At 38.2% G+C, this 18,993-nt stretch overlaps 1 protein-coding gene across 1 annotated transcript; it reads right to left on the reverse strand.

Annotated features, from left to right (window-relative positions):
- Positions 1-3,901: 3,901 nt before the first annotated feature.
- Positions 3,902-18,526, reverse strand: LOC308702539 (uncharacterized protein). Its single transcript, XM_081385465.1, has 5 exons — positions 18,492-18,526; positions 16,271-16,468; positions 14,740-16,039; positions 13,693-13,775; positions 3,902-6,356 (listed from the first exon to the last, which is right to left on the reverse strand). The coding sequence occupies exons 2-5, from the start codon at positions 16,374-16,376 to the stop codon at positions 4,432-4,434; spliced, it is 3,414 nt and encodes a 1,137-aa protein (XP_081241591.1). The 5' UTR covers positions 16,377-16,468; positions 18,492-18,526; the 3' UTR covers positions 3,902-4,431.
- Positions 18,527-18,993: the final 467 nt, after the last annotated feature.

An 18,993-nucleotide genomic window follows, 5' to 3' on the forward strand; every position in this document is an offset into this window, starting at 1 on the left:
ACACAGTATATAAAAGTCTTGGAAAATTCAAATCAAATTATCTTATTAAAATACCTAAAATACGTACATTATTCGTAGCCAGCAAAAATCCTGAGATTATAATTATTTTTTTATTTTGTTTGTTCTTTTTCCATGCAGTTTGCGAAGTGACAAAATGAAGCAAAGCACAACTAGCCCACACTTGTATTTTCTCAGTTAATATGTATAATATGTTAATATGTCACTTGTATGTTATCAGAGGCAAAATGCAAACACAATTGCATTATTATTTTTATCTACTTTTGAACAAAGTCTTATTTCATGCATAGTGATAATATAACTGCACTTTAATTTTTTTCTGAATGAAAGTTTTTAATGCTGTTATTTGACGTTATGTTTTTAAAATGTGATGTTAATAAAACACATTTTAACAGTTACACTTAAAGCCTAGTTTATTAACATTTTGTTGGGGTCATTGGGGACAGGTGGGGCTCGAAACCCTTCCCTACCTCCAAAGAAAAATTTGAGAAACTGGTTTAAGGCAAGCATCAGTACAACAAAATGTATAGAATGTCAGTTATTGTTTGTGCTTCAGACGTGAATGATGCCTCAAATCAGAAGTGCGCTGTTAATCTACTGTTTAAGGGTGCAGTGTGTAGATTTTAGGTGCATCTAGCAGTTCGGTTGCGATTTTGCGATGTTGCATTGTGGCGGTGCAAGTTGCCTCTAAAAACACCAACAAAGAAGAAAAACAACAGAGTTACGAAGCGCACTCTGTAGAGAAGTTTGTCTATTTAGGGCTACTGTAGAAACATGGCGGCGCAAAATGGTGACTTAAAGCTGCAGTCGGCAAGTCTGGCAGATTGAGGGGACTTAGCCAAAAAAATGTATGTTTACAACTCTCATGCCCCTCCCCCACTATCACCAAGCACCCTCCCATCGAGTTTGTGCTCGTCAGTGCGTGTGCACCTGATTTTCTGTGAACGCACCCGTCTCTTCAGCATCGAAGCATCATTTTCTTTTCCTTGGTTGTTTTGGACCTCCTAGCTTTGGTTGTTAACCGAGGAATTGGAAGCTTGTTAGTAGATTTTCTTTCCGCCATCACGCTTCGTACAATCCAACACACCTGCTAACTTCAGGCGTGTGCATGTGATATTGTAACGTGCGCGGGGGAGGGGGGATCTGTGGTGTGTGCACGAACTGTGATTGACAGTCTGATCTCACACAGCCCTGCGCTGATTGGACCAGAAGAACCGGATGGATTTTTGCAAAACAAATAACAGGCTTCAGATGGAGGTAGAAGCGCGGGTTTTTTCTAAAACCGGCTGATTTATGTTGTTCTGTCAGTGCATAGTGTCGGTTTCAGTGAATATGATCAAAAAAATCTTGCCGACGGCAGCTTTAATGTGTAAGGGGACCCGCGGTGTATGTAGATAAAACTGGTTAATTCTAAGGTAATAAAAACATAACGGTTCATTTTGTAAGGTCTTTATACACCACTGAAAACATAGTTATGTATATAATAATGCATTTCTGACAATAGATCCTCATAAATTTTACACACTGCACCTTTAAGTGATCAGACTTATGATATTCACCACCTTTTTCAGTTAAAATGTATTTAGTTGTATATATCTCAGTCACTGGTTTCATTTCATCAAAAATAAAATTGGATTCATTGGATCTAATGCACTTTCTATGTATTAGACTGATTACTTAAATCTGTTTTAATATACTGTAATCAGTCTACTCTCACTTAAAGGGACATTTCACCCAAAGATGATACGTCTGCCATCATTCACTCACCCTTATGTAGTTCCAAACCTGTGTAAGGCTGGTTTTCCTGCAAAAAGCCCAAAGTATACTTCGACAGTATGCTTTCTGCAACGGTCCGCACACTTTCCGACATAATTTTCGAGGAGGTTCTATGAACGTCTGCAGCCAAATTTCTGTGTCCATGTGGACAATGCACTGTCAGTAACCTGAGCACGAGAAAACAAAGTCCACTGGCTAGAGCGAATGCGCCAAATGCCTCTTTCCGCGCTCACGGCCAAAGCAGAATACTTTGAAAGGCTTGCGCACACGACAATGAAGTATACCCGGGCCTTTTGACAGAAGACAAGATTAAACACCCAGCAATAAAACATAAATTTGGAGAGAAGATCTCAAAGAAAGAGCACACTGCCTTGCCAAAACATCTCTCCTCACTTATCTATGAGTCCCCCTCTTCCTACTCCCTTCCTTTTCCCTAACTCAAGTCAAGTTTCCCTAACTCAATTGAGCAATTGATGTCATGTAATTTCTGAATTGGCTTCTTGTTGTTTAATTGTGTAATTGGCATGATACATTTTTACCTGAAAGTGTTATATTTCATTTCCAGGATAGGTCACACTAAAGACCAATCAGCACGTCGCCTGTGAAAGAGAAAGTAAAAACGGAGAGTGGCAGAAACCAATACGAAGGAAAGAAAAACTACAAAGAACACCCAAGCCACAGATGTCACATAATGACGTAACAATCAAATATAAATGTCTTGCTCTTACAGAAGATAGGATCGCTCTTCCGAACTTTTACTATCATTGGCCATGTTTACATGCAACCAAATAATCCGTTAGTAATCGGATTGACAGCTCGATGGCACTGAAAAGCCTTCATGTGAACACCTTAATTGAGCTCAATCCGGATTAAATTTTGTTTGGATTGAAAGGGGTGGTTCATTCCTTTTCTAATACGATCGCGAGAACACGCAAACACTTTTCGGATTCTCGTCCACTGATGACTGGTTTTGGGTGCAGGGAGGTGCAGTTTTACTGCGTAATAAATATAAGCAGCACGGCACAACGGTTCATATGAGTATTTACTTCAAATTATGACCAGAAATTGATAAATATTAAGTCTGCTGTTTAAAACAAATAAAGAACCAATGTAAGAGAATAGTTAGTATGCACAAACAGCGGGAAACTCTGTATATTCGTGCAGTGTGCGCATGTCAAAATCTATTACGATTTAAAGCTTGTGACATATAAACGCGCACATCAACCCTATCACTTGTTTAGCATTCATGTAAACACTACATTCAGATTCATCAATCGGAATGAATTCAGTCCGAATGAAACAAAAGTTGTGCATGTAAACGTAGCTATTGTCAGTTGATTTGGAATATGGGGAGAAATATGAAGACACTAAAGACAAGAGAGGGCTGCTCATTTTCCCAGAAAAGCAATTGCATGATTTGAATGAACAGCATGGTGTCAATAAACCACTGATGTGTTATTTTGGCAATGGATCTAGCATTCTGCATGCTTTAAATCAGACACAGAGACGAAGGAGTTTGGAAAGATAACATTTATTTAAATGAATTAATGACAGAGACAGAGATCATGCGTCTGCATTATCTGCGTCTGTGCAGCATCCCTCTTAATTATTAGTTTAATTACATCAAAAACAGTTACATTACCACTTTGCTGTAGCTTTTTAGCTTTTCAGTATGCTAAAGCTACTGTATTTCTTAACAAATATTACATTGATTGCAGGGCTTAAAAATAAATAAAAATAATTAAATCGGTTCACGCCAGGCAGAATCAGTATTTTAACGTTTGTGTTCCTTCTGTAACATTATCGTTCTGAAAACGGTTTGATTAGAAAAAATACTGGTCGCTGTAAAAGGGGGTTTCCCGGGTTCGTTGATTGGCTGGCAGTCTCCTCGTGTCTGGATAGATGTCTAGCCTCCTGAGACCCGAGAGTTTGCCTGGTGTGCATTTTAAAAAATTTCTAACCCTCCCAAATCAAAAATTTCAAGTGACCGATAACATCTACATTTTTCAATTGGCCCAAGTGAAATTCTTGTTGCAATAGTCTGTTAACATTGGCTCAATGAGAAATAATGCGTCAGACTAATTGAAAAATTTAGATGTTATCGGTCACTTGAAATTTTTGACTTGGGGATGTAATTTTTTTTTACAGAGTGCTATTTGGGATAAGTAGGACCTAATAAGTATAATAACTAAAATTTGTTTTTGTACAGGAAGTAGTTTTTGCAGAAAAGGTTGTCCTCATGTGAGGACAGTGGGTCTATCATAACTTTATGAAATATTATTTGCTGTTGGGGCCAGAAGGTCCTAATTAGTCAACATTCTAAATTTCAGCTTAATACAATAAGTAGTTCTCTCAAAAATGAATGTCCTCTTACGAGTACAGTGGGTCTTACTGTATGACACAAATAGACTCCATTGGTAAAAAAGTTCATTTGACACATTTTCACAGTTTATTTGAAAATGTAAACATCAGAGTGTATAGCCTACATAAAATGTAAACAGCCTGAAACAAAAAAGCTAAAGTGCAAACTGTAACAGTAACAGTCCAAAAACAGTTGGATTCACCAGAGCAGCCTTTGAACTGTGGCTTTTTTTCTAACTAGCTCCCTCTATCTTTCCAGCCTGTCTGGAATAGCCCCTATTGGCCGGTGTGAAATGCTGCAAAGCAGTTCCGTTCACTTTGCAAGCACAGATGCACATTGCATGTCATGCATCGCACACGGGATTTCCCAGTGCAGCCTTGTGCTCTGCAACGCATGGGGTTTTTCAAGGCCACCATCTCCGGGAGATGAGCAGCACTGGAACGGACTGAGATATGGGGGACTGGAGCGACCTGAGATTTTTTGCCTGGTGGTGGAAGGTGTCCGTTCTCATTCTCTTCTTCTGCGACATGAGCACCTTCATGAAGAACATCACACTTGCTGAGGAATACCTGAGCCACTACCATGCGAAACTCAAGAAACTTCAAGACAGATTTCCTTAGGGTGCCATTTTCCTGGTTATCTCTGCGATACAGCAGCCAGCTGTTGACAAGGGCAAGATCTGTGAAGTGCATCAGCATGCGAATTGTCCACTTCTTCGTCCGCACAGACATTCGGTAGTAGCTCATCATCCTATCTGACATGTCAACACCTCCCATCTTTGAGTTGTACTCGCGCACGATGCTTGGTCGTGTCACCGTCACATACTTTTTTCCCTTCTTGGACCACCGCTGGCAAGTATCTTCTGGCTGCTTTGAGTGAACAGTGGAGAGCATTACAACTGGCTTGTTGTCGTACCACTTGACCACGCATAGTTTCCCATCTGCCCTGGTTACTGAGGAGACGGCACCTCTCCCTTGGTGTTTCAGGGTTTTGTCATCGGGTAACTTGTTCATTGCTTGTTTGACTCGGCCCTTCATCACTGTACCAGTAAGATAAATATCATCCTTCAGCATGTGATCAACTGCTTGTATGGTGGTAAAGAAGCGATCACAATACACTTGTGTGCCAGCAGTGAGGGTTTCAGAAAGACGTTTGATGACTAGTGTTCCTAGACCCAATCCATTTGAGTCCTGAACCTTCGAAGCCAGGGTTTTTGAACCTTGATAGACTTCAAAGTCTAGCACGAGTCCATCCACAGATGCCAGCACAAAGTTCTTCATTCCCACTGGATTTGGCTTTAGTGGCATGTATTGTCGGAATGGACAGGCCCCTGTAAACGGGATCATCTGCTCGTCTATTGAGACGCATTCTGGACGAGCCTGAAGGCGGCAGCCGGTAAGTATACGGTCCATAAAAGGCCTCACCTTCCAGAATTTGTCGGTTTCCCTCTTATCTTCTGAGACATCATAGTCAATAACTACTTTCAGATGGCTCCTAAGTTTGAAGAAGCGATCACGCGACATTGTGTTACTAATGGCGGGGATTTGTAGGGCATTGGACCAAAACATCCTTATCTGTGGATAAGGCACGCAAGACATCAAGATTGCTGTTCCAAAAAAGTGATACATCTCATCTACCGAAGTTTTGAGAGATCTCACACCGTTACCCAGTGACATGGCATTTGTGCAGTCAGCAATGAGTTTCATCAGGTCTGAGTCAATGTACTGCTCCACATAATCCAGTGGCTGCCAACCTGTTCGCTCATCTTTCAGTCCATCATCTCCATCCTGAAACTGGACCAAATTTGGTCTAAATGGAGCAGACCTCCAGCGTTCTCCACGTCCAGCATTCCTTGGTTCTGGTCTGGGCTCTCCATGTCTCTGATCTTCCTCATCCAGCTCATCATTCTCAACATGCTGTTGTTTACGTCCACGTCTGTGCACTTGTGGATGATTTGGCTGACTTTCATTCTCAGAGTCAGTATCTTCAGCTGCATCAGGTGGTGTGTATTCTTCACCGGAATCATCTCCTGATGAATCGGGTGGTGAAAAATCAGGTTGCTCATCCATGAGGTCAACATCTTGTGGAATGACTTCGTCCACAGCAGGATCATTATCTTCCCCATCTGAGAGGTCCTCCACCTCAGAGTTGTCTGCAATTGCCATGAGCAATCGTTCTGCTCTTGACAATGAAAGTTTCCCTGTAATGATAACGTGAAAAAATTAGAGATCCAGCTTTTTTGCTACCGATACCGATACTGGGGTTTGAGTTAGGGCTGGGTATTGGCAAGGGCCTCACGATACGATACATATCACGATACATGGGTCACGATACGATATATCACAATACGATACAATACAATACATATTGCGATATATTGCAATATTTTTTTTTTAAATCAAAAATGTAATAAAAAATAAAGAAATAGAGCTGAATATACAACTTTTTATGTACCACCTGGGGTATTCAGGTATGTGTATCACATTATATTGATAACTCAGCAGACAAAAACTTTAATTCCAATTTATTCGCAAAGGTATTTGCATTGTGTCGAGTGTGTCTGCGTGCGCGAGCGACAGTGCGCGAGAGTCGGAGTGTGTCTGCGCGCGAGAGAGACCGAGTGTGCCCCATCATTAGTAGCCTAATTGGTACATAATATTATATACTATAAGAGGCATGGAAGTTCGATTAATGGACAGCAATAATCAGTACTACAAACGTCTTGTTTTGAACTATTGTTTATAATAATTTAATTGTTGTTTTTATTTATATTGTTGTCCATTAATCGAACGTCCATGCCTCTTATATAATATTTATATATTATTACTACATACATTCAATCTTATTTAATCCTCCATATGGAAGTTTATGTGTTCGAATTATTTATATTTATTAAACAATAGTTCAAAACAAGACGTTTGCACTGATTATTGTTGTCCATTAATCGAACTTCCATGCGTCTTATATAGTAATTATATTACTATGTGTGTACCAGTCCAATACTAATGCTCGGACTCGGTCTCTCTCGCACGCAGACACCCTCGGTTTCTCTCGCGCGCGGATACACTCGGTCTCTCTCGATCTCTGTTGCTCGCTCGCGCAGTTCGCTTCGCTTTTGTCCAGTCCGGCGCCTGATACAACTGGACAGTTGAGTGACAGTTGACAACTGTCGTGAGTCAGCGACAACTACAGCAGCGGACCAGCGGTGGAGGAGGTCGTTTGACGCACACAGGGATTTGATGAAATTTATTTTATTTTTATTTTTTTGTATCGATACTAGAGGTTGAAATATCGATACACTATCGTGAAAAAAATATCGCAATAGTTTAATTAATAATTATAATTTAATTAAAAAAAGAATTTTTGCACATAATTAAAAATAATTTTTGCACAGCCCTAGTTTGAGTAGGCCTATCTGCCGATATCCGATATTTACCGATACCAAGAGACTTTCTTAAAAGTGGCTTTCTCTGAGTGAAATATTGAATTGACTCTTTTCACCATTTTAAGATCAATAAAGTCATATTTTATTGTCATTCTAGAATGATTTACCAGGATTCTAGCATAATTCAACTTGATAAACCATATTGTAGTATTATTTACTATGATTTACCATGTTTCAAGTGTGATTTACCATGATTTACCACAAGTGATAAACACTGATACTTACACACACACACACATACACAGACAAATGTTGTTGTTTTTTCAATGCTATTGCGATCCATCTAAATATTCCCAAGTTTAACTAACCACATGGTAGAATAAAATAAATAACGTTATATAGTCCCAATGTCCTCAAACAAGTGCTTCACATTTACTGATGTCCTAGAGTGCTACTATTACTAAAATATGTCAAATTTTAATCCTGTGGGAAAGCATATTTATTAAAATGTTTAATTTAGGTTTACATTGAATTTAGCATGTTAAGGTTAGGTATAAATTATGATTATCAGAGTTTTCTAGCAAACGACTCTGGTCAGTCCTGTTTTACTGAAACTCTTGGAGTTTGTGTTTTAGCAAGAAAGTCCAGCCAGTCCTCTACTCGGGTCTCAGTGTTTGAATAGATATGCTGAGTGGATTAGGGTGGGCAATGCTCTGTCTAAAACCGGTTCCTAAACCTGTCTTTTTCGGTTCCTGCCCCTAAATGTATATAAACTGTAAGAGAACATTTCATGTCAGACTTTGGTGACTGCAGCTAACGACAGCTCGTGTTCTCAATAAAGAATCCTGCTGAAGATACAAACCAAGTCTCCTGGTCTTTCGATTCTAAGTTCACAACAGATGGTGCCGTGACCCGGATGGAGAAAAAGGAAACTCAAAGAACTTCAAGCTCAAAGACCTGAATCCAGATTGAAACAGCAAGCTCAACAAAAGATCTGCTTTCCAGACTGCATCTTTTGAAATCCAGAGCGAAACTTCCAGCTAAACAAAGATTCAGCTTCCTCCAGATTGAAACTTCAAGCTCAAAGATCTCAAAGCCTGACTGAGTTCCACAATCTTCCTTCACAACCAAGGGTTAGTGAGTTTTCAAAGACCCTCCATTCAAAGAACCGCTACAGACCAGTATATGTGTTTATCCTCTGTACCTTTCAGAGAAGAGTTTAACAGACAGCTGCAGGGTTTTGTTAACTAAGTTATCCTCTAAAAAAAAAAAAAAAAGGTTTTTTTAGAGATGAAAGAGACCCTCTGCCCGTCAGAGAAGATTAACATTATAGGTTAATATTGTGTACCCTTTGCTTTAGGCAGAGAAGAATTAGCTTTACGTGCTAGTTATTTTGGTTTATACTTTGCTTTAGGCAGAGAAGAATTAGCTTTACGTGCTAGTTATTTTGGTTTATCCTTTGCTTTAGGCAGAGAAGAATTAGCTTTACGTGCTAGTTATTTTGGTTTATCCTTTGCTTTAGGCAGAGAAGAATTAGCTTTACGTGCTAGTTATTTTCAGTTGATCCTTTGCTTTAGGCAGAGAAGAATTTTAGCATATGTGCTAATATTTTGGTTTATCCTTTGCTTCAGGCAGAGAAGAATTAGCTTACGTGCTAGTTATTTTTTTGTTTATCCTCTGTTTTTTTTTTGTAGGCAGGGAGGTTAAGTGTGAAGTGTTGGTCATTTGGAGAGTTAACAATAGTTAAGCTGTGTTAACAAGTGTAACCTCTGTTGATCAGAATAGAGGATACATACAACCCTAATTTTTGTAGTCTTTACAATGAATACTGGTCTGTTGCAGTTGTTCTTTGTTTGTTTGTTTTTAATCATATGCACTGACCTACACACCTGCATATGAAGACCCAACCTCCAGAAAACAACTAAACCAACTGCACAGACTACAACCAACACAGAAGAAAAAAGAAAAAAAGATACACAACGCAGACTCGCCTACGGGAACTTCAGTCATCCCTCATCATGATCAAGATTGTCGTACAACTACTAACCATCATGGCCATCGCACAAAGTGTGGACCCCAGAAACAACATCTTCTTAGAGCTGATGAATATGTCAAGAAATGCCTTGTTTGCTGAAAAGAACGTTTGCATGCCACATGCACCTTCAGTAGGAGCCAGAATCCCATGGGTTGCACACCCTATCTCTGTCTACAGCATCCTACCCAGCCAATTCAACGGCAGGTGCACCCTGGTTTATGTTCTACCAGCTATCAGAGAAAATACACACTCCACCACAAGCTCTCCACAGCTACAAAATTCAGCTCCTTTTATCTACAAAGATGGCTGCATTCCCGGGCTCACTTGTGTTCAAACGTGGTGGTCAAGAACTCCTGGAGCATTAATCCCATCGTATGGTGTACCTGAGTGCTGCACCGGGTTAATGGATCCAACAGAGAACTTGAACTTGCTATGTGCCTGTAACTTACACAAGTTACAAGATTGAACTATGTGCCTGTAACTTACACAAGTTACAAGATTGAACTATGTGCCTGTAACTTACACAAGTTACAAGATTGAACTTGCTTTGTGCCTGTAACTTACACAAGTTACAAGATTTTACTTTGTGCCTGTAACTTACACAAGTTACAAGAATTAACTTTGTGCTTGTAACTTACACAAGTTACAAGAATTAACTTTTAAGTGCATAAATTTGTATTTTGTGAGAGTTTTTTTTAGACTCTCAAAGGGGCAAGTGTGGGAAAGCATATTTATTAAAATGTTTAATTTAGGTTTACATTGAATTTAGCATGTTAAGGTTAGGTATAAATTATGATTATCAGAGTTTTCTAGCAAACGACTCTGGTCAGTCCTGTTTTACTGAAACTCTTGGAGTTTGTGTTTTAGCAAGAAAGTCCAGCCAGTCCTGTACTCGGGTCTCAGTGTTTGAATAGATATGCTGAGTGGATTAGGGTGGGCAATGCTCTGTCTAAAACCGGTTCCTAAACCTGTCTTTTTCGGTTCCTGCCCCTAAATGTATATAAACTGTAAGAGAACATTTCATGTCAGACTTTGGTGACTGCAGCTAACGACAGCTCGTGTTCTCAATAAAGAATCCTGCTGAAGATACAAACCAAGTCTCCTGGTCTTTCGATTCTAAGTTCACAACAATCCCCATATGATGATAGAGACAGTATTGTACATAAGTACATTTGTTTCATTCATATAATTTGAATAGATTTTTTACCTGGGTCATTTTTCTTTCGGGAACTGGTGTAGAAGTGTTTTGCTGATATTCCAGCCATTTTCTTCTCACTGACATTGGTGTAATGTTGTGATATCACCACAAGATGGTGTGGGCAGTGTCCCTAAATGTGGCCAGCAGGACTAAGATTTACAAATTTGACTATCATTGTGTCAAGAGGCAAAAATGTAATGTCCTCATATGAGGTCGCAGGGTCTCAGGAGGCTAGGGCGGCCTATCACGTGGTGTGTTGGCGGATAGATGGAACATTTTTTAAGTTGGAAGCGGGCTTCGCAGTGAACTTAAAACTGAGAATCAACGGAAAAGAAAAGAAACTAAGAGAAAGAAAAGTGAGACGAGAGTAGTTAGATGGCTTGAAAGAAACTGTATAAACCATGTTCTTCTGATCTTGATCTGCAGTCTTTTTGTCTTCTTGTCTACATGGTTACTCTAAATCAGTCGTCTAATCCATCGTCATGGCTGCTCCAATGTTTTGTTCGTGTCCTAAGATTTTAAACTCAAATGTTTGTCCAGCCTCCTGAAGAACTGTACTCTCTGTTAGAGCCGAGACCACAGATACATGATTTACGATGAGGGGGAAGGGAAGAAAATGCCACCTCTCCAATAAAACCAGTGACTAATTGGTAAGAAGACACTGTTTTTATTTGGAGAGGTGGCATTTTCTTCCCCTCTCATCGTAAAACATGTGTTATCTGTGGTCTCAGCTCTAGCAGATAGTACAGTTTAGACTTGATTCCTATTATATGAATAAGATATATTTTACACAGATTTCAATCAAGCCATCTTCTGAATTATGAGCATATGATCATACTGATCACAGGAGACAAGAAACACTTTCAGTCAACCATCCAATAATAATAACAATTGCATGACTTATATGTGATCTAAGCATAATGGTCACATATATAGGTTGACATGATACAGAATTATGTAGTTGAACGATGTTTGATTGTCCGTCAAGAATTGGTTTGAGATGAATTCATGTATTTTGAAATGTAAAGTCTCAGTCTCTGTGGTTTTAAGCGATTTCAACCCTGGGCTCATTCTGAGGTCTTTAAGGTCTTTTTTAGTCTTTTGTCCTGGGATCAAACAACCTCTGCCATTATCTTTGTGGGGCTTGAGCTGTGCCATCTCTGAACCAATGCGTCTTTTCCAAACTACCTAACGTTGACAACGTTCTTTCTTTAGCCAGGCTTGCGTGGCCATAAAGTACTTAGCTGTTAAATTTCTAAAGTTATTTGTTTATTTCCAGTATCTGTTTCTGTAGCTTGGACCAGTTCGGAGAACAAGAAGTTCCTGTGCTCCTGAAGGTTAGTGTGTGTCTACATCAGTCTACACCAAGCCGACGGTCGGCCGTTGGGCAGTTTCTGTGCGTCGGCTGACTAAGTTTTCTCAATGTGTTCCACACCATTGCTGAAATTGGTCCTCACCGGCTTTTTTCTGGCCAATTTGACATGTTGAATTGGCGTCGGGCCTTCTGTGAAAGAGGGAACTCTGATTGGCTGTTCAGTCAGTGCACGAGAATAACAGCAAAACAGCGAGCTAAGAAGTCAAAACGGTACAGATAGAAGGCTGTTCTATGTTACGTCATCTTACCTGAGTGGCGAATATTTCAATATTAACACGAAAGGAGTGAAATAGTGTTTAGCAGGATTGATAGTCAAAACGGTAAACACGCACTGCTTTTTTACGGTTTGTGTATCTGCAGCCTGCAGCGTAGGTTTCCCTTTTTGAATGACGAATATAGATTAATATATCTGCAGAAATAGACAGTTGTCTCACTTACACTTACACTTACACGCAGACGCAATACACGCATTCTAGCTAACAGTCTGCAGTAGTTCTCTCGGTGTGTCAAGTGCAGCTTTTTACCCCGACGAGAGGCGACAACACAGTCGGCTTTCAACAGCGCTAGTTCATCGGCGTCGGCTTGGTGTGTTCCAGGCTAATGACAGCAACTCGATGATTTTTCACCAGTATTAACATGAATTTTCTCCTCCGCTTCACTCAGTTCTTCCCTTTCCATCAGGTCTAAAATGAAAGTAAAATGCTTTAATTTTCAGTAAATCGTGAAATAAATCTGAGAGAAATGTGAAGGGAAAGGTCATGATGTAATAATAGAAAGTAGACAACTGCTTAATACTGCTGAAAAAGCACACGGTTTTGTTCAATGCAAATCTTTACATTATAACCAACAAAGTGTAAACACAATGTGAATAAAACATTCATTGTACAATTAAGACAATTAACGGGAGTTTTCGCGGTAGTACAGAATTTAGTGAGCTTGCCCTTTAGAGATTGAAAGCCCTAGTCATTTTAAAGGGAGTCTCTTCTCTTTTTCTGTTTATTCCCCATTCACAATCTGAAAGTTTAGTAATGCGTGCTGCATACACTAAGTTTTTAGACTGAGCCAAGTTCAGTGTGCTAATGCTACCAAATGGTCTGAAATACACTATGCATTTGTAGCAGCTATAGACATGTGACACATGTTATATAGACATGTTATTGGCCAGCCCATTTCTCAGGGTTCCCACTCTTTCTGACCAAAGGTGCCAGACACTTAATACACTACCTTAAAAAAGAGGGAAAAGATTCCTCATTTTGTGTGAATGCATGTAGACATTACAACTGCCAGAATTTCTGTATTTTGGGCTTTTTCTTTTCTTTTTTTACGTATATAATCAATTAATTTGTGAATGAATTTCATAATTATTTTTTTCTATCTGTGCTATATGTGATAAATGTTTTAACATGAAAAGATTTGTAGTTTCATTTTGATCAAGGTTGCACAGCCAAACATGCCCCCCCCCCCCACTTTTATGAAGATCTTCAGCCACTAAATCTAGTGAGCCTTCAGCATTATTAATAAGAAATCAAGAATAAACACCAACCTCTTTGTTTTTCAGTATCATGAAGAACTTTCGACTCCTCAACTTCATCTTCTTCCAGTGTAACTGTGATCTCTGTCATTGTTCTGCCAAAAACAGTTAACAAAAAAATTATGCAAGATAAATATTTTACATTTCAGATTCTGCACTCTTTAGTGACTAATCACATTACATTGATCATGTGACTCAAGATTTTCTAGTCATGCTGGATAACATGGGATCATCAATTTTTGTCAAAGCCACAGCAACACATTTGCTTTCATAAATTGTCTTTGATGTTCATTTAAATTAGTCTAATCTAAATAATTTAGCTGTTTCACTTCGATATCCATTTTTGAGCTTATCTGAATCTCAAATCATGTCCCAGCCGTATGTGACATGACAAGATGTGATTCCAGTCACAATGCTGCACGATGTGGTACAATAACCGACCAAAGTATATCTGATGTTTAACATTGTTATGTGGAGAGGGATTTATGACCAATGAATTTTCCCGGTAGGCGGGGCTATCTATCATAACGAATCAAAAATATGTCCTGCCACACACTGCAGCAGTTAAGACATAAACTCAGAGTTATAGGCCCCGTTTACACGTATATGGTTATTTTGAAAAACGGAGACATTTCCCTTCGTTTGCGCCCTTCGTTTACACGCAAACGGAGGATTCGCCAATGAAACCGAATCTTTCTAAAAACTCCGGCCAGAGTGGAGATTTTGAAAATCTTCGTTTGCACGTTTGCATGTAAACAGAGAAAACCGGAGTTTTAGGTAGCGACGTCAGAGAATGTGACTATTTTCGGGATTCTGATTGGCTAAGGTGGGCTTGAGCTTCTCGTTACACTGCCACCTACAGGTTTGGCATGCTCTTGATAGCATATACACAGGTTCGTGTGCACGATGTTATTTTTGAAAACGAAGAGGGGTGAAATATCCGTTTATGAAAATAGCCACCTACGTGTAAACGTAGCCATAGTTATACAAATCGCATATTTGAAGAGGATGCAGTGTCACACCTGAAAGTGTAGATTCTGAAAGAAATCAAGCACTTACCTTGACTTTGGACAGCTGTTTTTTGTATGAGTGAGTAGAGTAGCTAATTGAGTGAAACTCTTCCGACATGCATGGCAGTGATACGGCTTCTCTCCGGTGTGAATCCTCTCGTGTGCTTTCAGATGTTGTGACTGATTGAATCTCATGTTACAGTGTGAACACTTGTAAGGTTTTTCTCCAGTGTGAATTCTCTGGTGACGTTTCAATTTGTTAGGTGTAGCAAATGTCCTCAAACACTCAACACATGCATGAGGTTTAAAACCGGTATGTATTTTCTGGTGAATTTTAAAAGCGCCCAGCCATTTAAAACTCTTTCCACATGAAGAACACACGTAAGGCTTCTCCTTTGCATGAACTCTCAGGTGCTTCTTCAGGGTATCTGCCCCAAAAAAGTTTTTACCACACTGATCACAGAAAAACTTTCTTTCTCCCGAATGAGAATACAGATGTGATTTAAAAGCGCTTATATGTCTGAAACTCATCCCACATTGATCACATATGTATGGCCTCTCTCCAGTGTGGATATTCATGTGATCATTAAGGGTTCCTTTTTGTGTGAAACTCTTCCCACACTGATCACACGTGTGTGGTTTCTCTCCAGTGTGGGTCTTCTCATGAGTTTTCATGTTTCCCAACTGACTGAATCTCTTGTCACAGTGTGAACACTTGTAAGGTTTTTCTCCCGTGTGAATTCTCTGGTGCTTTTTCAATTCAACATTTTTAAAAAAGGTCTTCCCACAATCAAAGCACATATAATCCTTGACACCACTGTGTCTTTTCAGGTGTAATTTTAAAGCAACCAGCTGACTGAAGTTTTTTCCACACAAAGGACACACATGGGGCTTCTCATTTGAATGAACGTTCAAGTGGACCTTCAGTGCATCTGCCCCACCAAAGTTTTTACCACACTGATCACATGTGTACGGCTTCTCTCCAGTGTGGATTTTCATGTGTTCTTTAAGGTTTCCTTTTCGTGAGAAACTCTTCCCACATTGATCACATGTGTGTGGCTTCTCTCCGGTGTGGATTGCTGTGTGTTTCTTAAGGTTTCCTTTCAGTGTGAAGCTCTTCCCACACTGATCACATGTGAAAGGCTTCTCTCCACTATGAATTCTTATGTGAAGTTTAAGACTTTTCTTGTATGTGAAACTCTTTCCACAAGGAGGGCAGGTGAAATATTTTTTGGCTTCTTTTTTCAGTTCAAAATTACTTTCGGTCTGTGAGCAACTTTCCTTAGTTTTGACAAATTTTTCTTCTGCTTCACTAATTTCTTCACTCTCCTTGTTCTCTTCCATCATGTCTAAAATGAAAGTAAAAAGCTTAATTTTTAAACATGAAAAACTCAAAAAGAGAAAATGACATTACTAGTACCTTGCTTATGGAAAGTGTTTTGGTATATTATTTGCAACTTCAATGTAATTTCACATGTTTTATGACTTATCTAACTAAAACCACTAAATCGGCTGACCTGCTAAGTTTTATAATCTTAATCTTCAGTATCATTAATAAAGAATCAAGAATAAACACCAACCTCTTTGTTCTCGAGTATCTTCATGTTTTATTCTGCAGATTTCAGGATCACCTCTTAGTTCATCAGTATCTTCATGTTTTATTCTGCAGATTTCTGGATCATTCATGTTCTCACTGTTCTTTCATAACCTCTCATAAAATCTTCACTTGATGGGAATATTCCAGCATTTATTGCTAAATTGTGATCCTAAGAGGAAATCTATAAAAAAAAAATGAAAAAGAAATCAGTTATTAAATCGACGGTTTCATTTATACACACATTTTAAACGTTTATAAATGTGAAATTGCTGAATGTTTTTGAAACAAATTCATTTGTATCCACTTTTTTACCTTTATCTGCAATATGGGCATACTGACAAAGAAATATAGAACAAATTATTTGAATATGTATATATATTAAAAAAACAGAAACAATACACTTCTGGCTTGGCAAGATGTAAAGAGTTTGTGTGGAAATTTCCAGGTATATACCAGTTTAAAATTTATTTTTGTAACTGTAATATTAATTATTACAGACCATATCTTTTTTTTTTAAACACAGTTTAAACTGGACTGTCCCTCTTATATGACCATATTTATTCTACTACATATTTCTAAACGTATCTATTGTTATTTTTTCCCCTATGTAAAAATATCAAAACTAATAAAGAGATATGAGAAAAAACTGAAGAAACTCTGGAATATATGTACAGATAAGCAAAAATAACAGACCAATGGAGATCAACTTCATTTTTTTGGTTTTGTTCATTGATTTTTATTGTTTTATTTTTGCATGAAAAATGGTTTCATCAGGTGGTTAAATGGAGTAAATGCTGTCAATAGATGTATATTTTGTATCAAAAGTGATAATCATGTAGGTTGACTCAATCTGTTGACACCAATACATTGAGTTTTAAGTAGCAGTTTACAGGTGATCTGAAGACATCAGCATAATGAATGAGCTGAAAATATTGACTTGCAAATAAGAGGTTAACATAGACAGTCCTACAACAAGCCTTACATAATCATCAGAAGAAATTGAATGACTTTATTCTTCATCTTGCAAATAATTATCTATTTTTGAGTGATATGGTATATCACTAGTAAACGTACAGTAGGACTGCAATGTTTGTGGAACGTGCTTTAATGAGTGGAAAAAAGGAGCGTGAATTGCTCTATTAGCTGAAAATTACTATCAATGCAGTGCGCATAAAACCACATTTAAGATTAGATTTTAATCTGTTCATTTTTTTTTTTTAATTATTGGGCATACATAGCAGTGATACTAGTCACTAAAAAGGTAACTGCAATTTAATTGTAGAAACATGGAAGCCATTGAATATCTTTTTTATTTATAAAAATATTTATATTTCTGGTAACCTTCATTCATTAAAATATCACTATTAGGCATATGTCAGTCATAAATTATTACAATTCAAGTCTAATTTATTTATAAAAAGTAGTAGCCATAGAGAGAACACATTTTATTTTCATTAAACAGCATACAATATATTATAATATTTATAATCAAATTATGCATTTTCACTTTATTCATTAAAATGCATTACATCAACATTATAGGCAAACATGGCAGTCATACTCATTACAATTCGAGTCGAAAGCCAAAGAAAGATCATTTATTTTATTCAGACAATATAACTCAATATTACACAACGCCTAATATTAAATACTGCTACATATTTGCTGGTGGTAATGCAATAAATGAGTCCTATTCTGCTCTAATAAAATTATATTTTCCTTATAGTAAAGTCTACATAGGCTATAGTTCCCAAAAAAGGACAACATGTCAGAGATTGGGACATGCAGTCGAATAATTAAATGACAAGCTATTTCCTTAGAAAAGTGGTTTATTCAGCATTTGTGAAACCTCTACTCATCATCCATTAAACAAAAACGGCCTCGTCCCCTTCCCAGTATGCATATCAGGTTAGCAGTTACTTTTTCTCGGCTAAGATTGCATGTTTGCCTTCAAGTGGCTTTGTTGCAGCACTGATGAATATCGACATTATAACGTCAAAACATCGAAACTATCATTCACACCTATACAAAAACACACAAAATCTCTGAGGTCCCAATTAACATTGCCGCTAAGCTAAATGTTTATTTCAGTCAACACACCCCAGAAAAGACACAGCAGCAATGAAAACAATACAGAAGTGATCCAGAATAAAATGTTAATTTCGTTAACGGATCAGTAAATATAGGAAACGCCGTTAACTCACCTCACTCAGATGAGACTGCTCGCTCGCTGTACAGTGAGGGCGCTAGACTGGCAGTGACGTCATCAGAGCGAGGCGAACATGTAAACAAAATGGCATTAAAAGTCACACAGAGGGAAAAACTGGCCATGGAAGGCTCAACACAACCATACCATACTGAATCCGAGACAAACGCATAAACAATGCATAAATTACATATTTTATAACTAACTCTTGAAAACACAACACGAACAGAGCTTGACCATTCATTGAAGTTAAAGTTACAGATCAGTGACACTAGAGGGAGCTAACTTACACACAATGTTTGAAACCTTGAGCTGAAGTTTTTTTTTTTTTTTTTTTTTCAAAATTACAGAATTTGATATCAAGTTCTTGACATTTCTTTTACACATTTTCACATATGATAAGTATAACTTGAAACAACAATAATTTGGGAAAAAAGAGAAAAAAGAAAAGAAACAAACAAAAGATAAAGGGCATCACAAACATATTAAATTCATTTAGC

The sequence above is a fragment of the Scardinius erythrophthalmus genome (assembly GCF_964197995.2).
Source record: "Scardinius erythrophthalmus genome assembly, chromosome: 14".
Lineage (NCBI taxonomy): Eukaryota > Metazoa > Chordata > Actinopteri > Cypriniformes > Leuciscidae > Scardinius > Scardinius erythrophthalmus.

Excerpts from the sequence above, each read along its gene's own strand:
- LOC308702539 (XM_081385465.1), bottom strand. The coding sequence starts at position 16,376 with ATGAATGATCCAGAAATCTGCAGAATAAAACATGAAGATACTGATGAA. Across the intron at positions 16,040-16,270 it reads AGATACTCGAGAACAAAGAG|ACATGATGGAAGAGAACAAG; the intron begins GTTGGTGTTTAT and ends CTTTCATTTTAG. Across the intron at positions 13,776-14,739 it reads AACAGCTGTCCAAAGTCAAG|AACAATGACAGAGATCACAG; the intron begins GTAAGTGCTTGA and ends TGTTTTTGGCAG.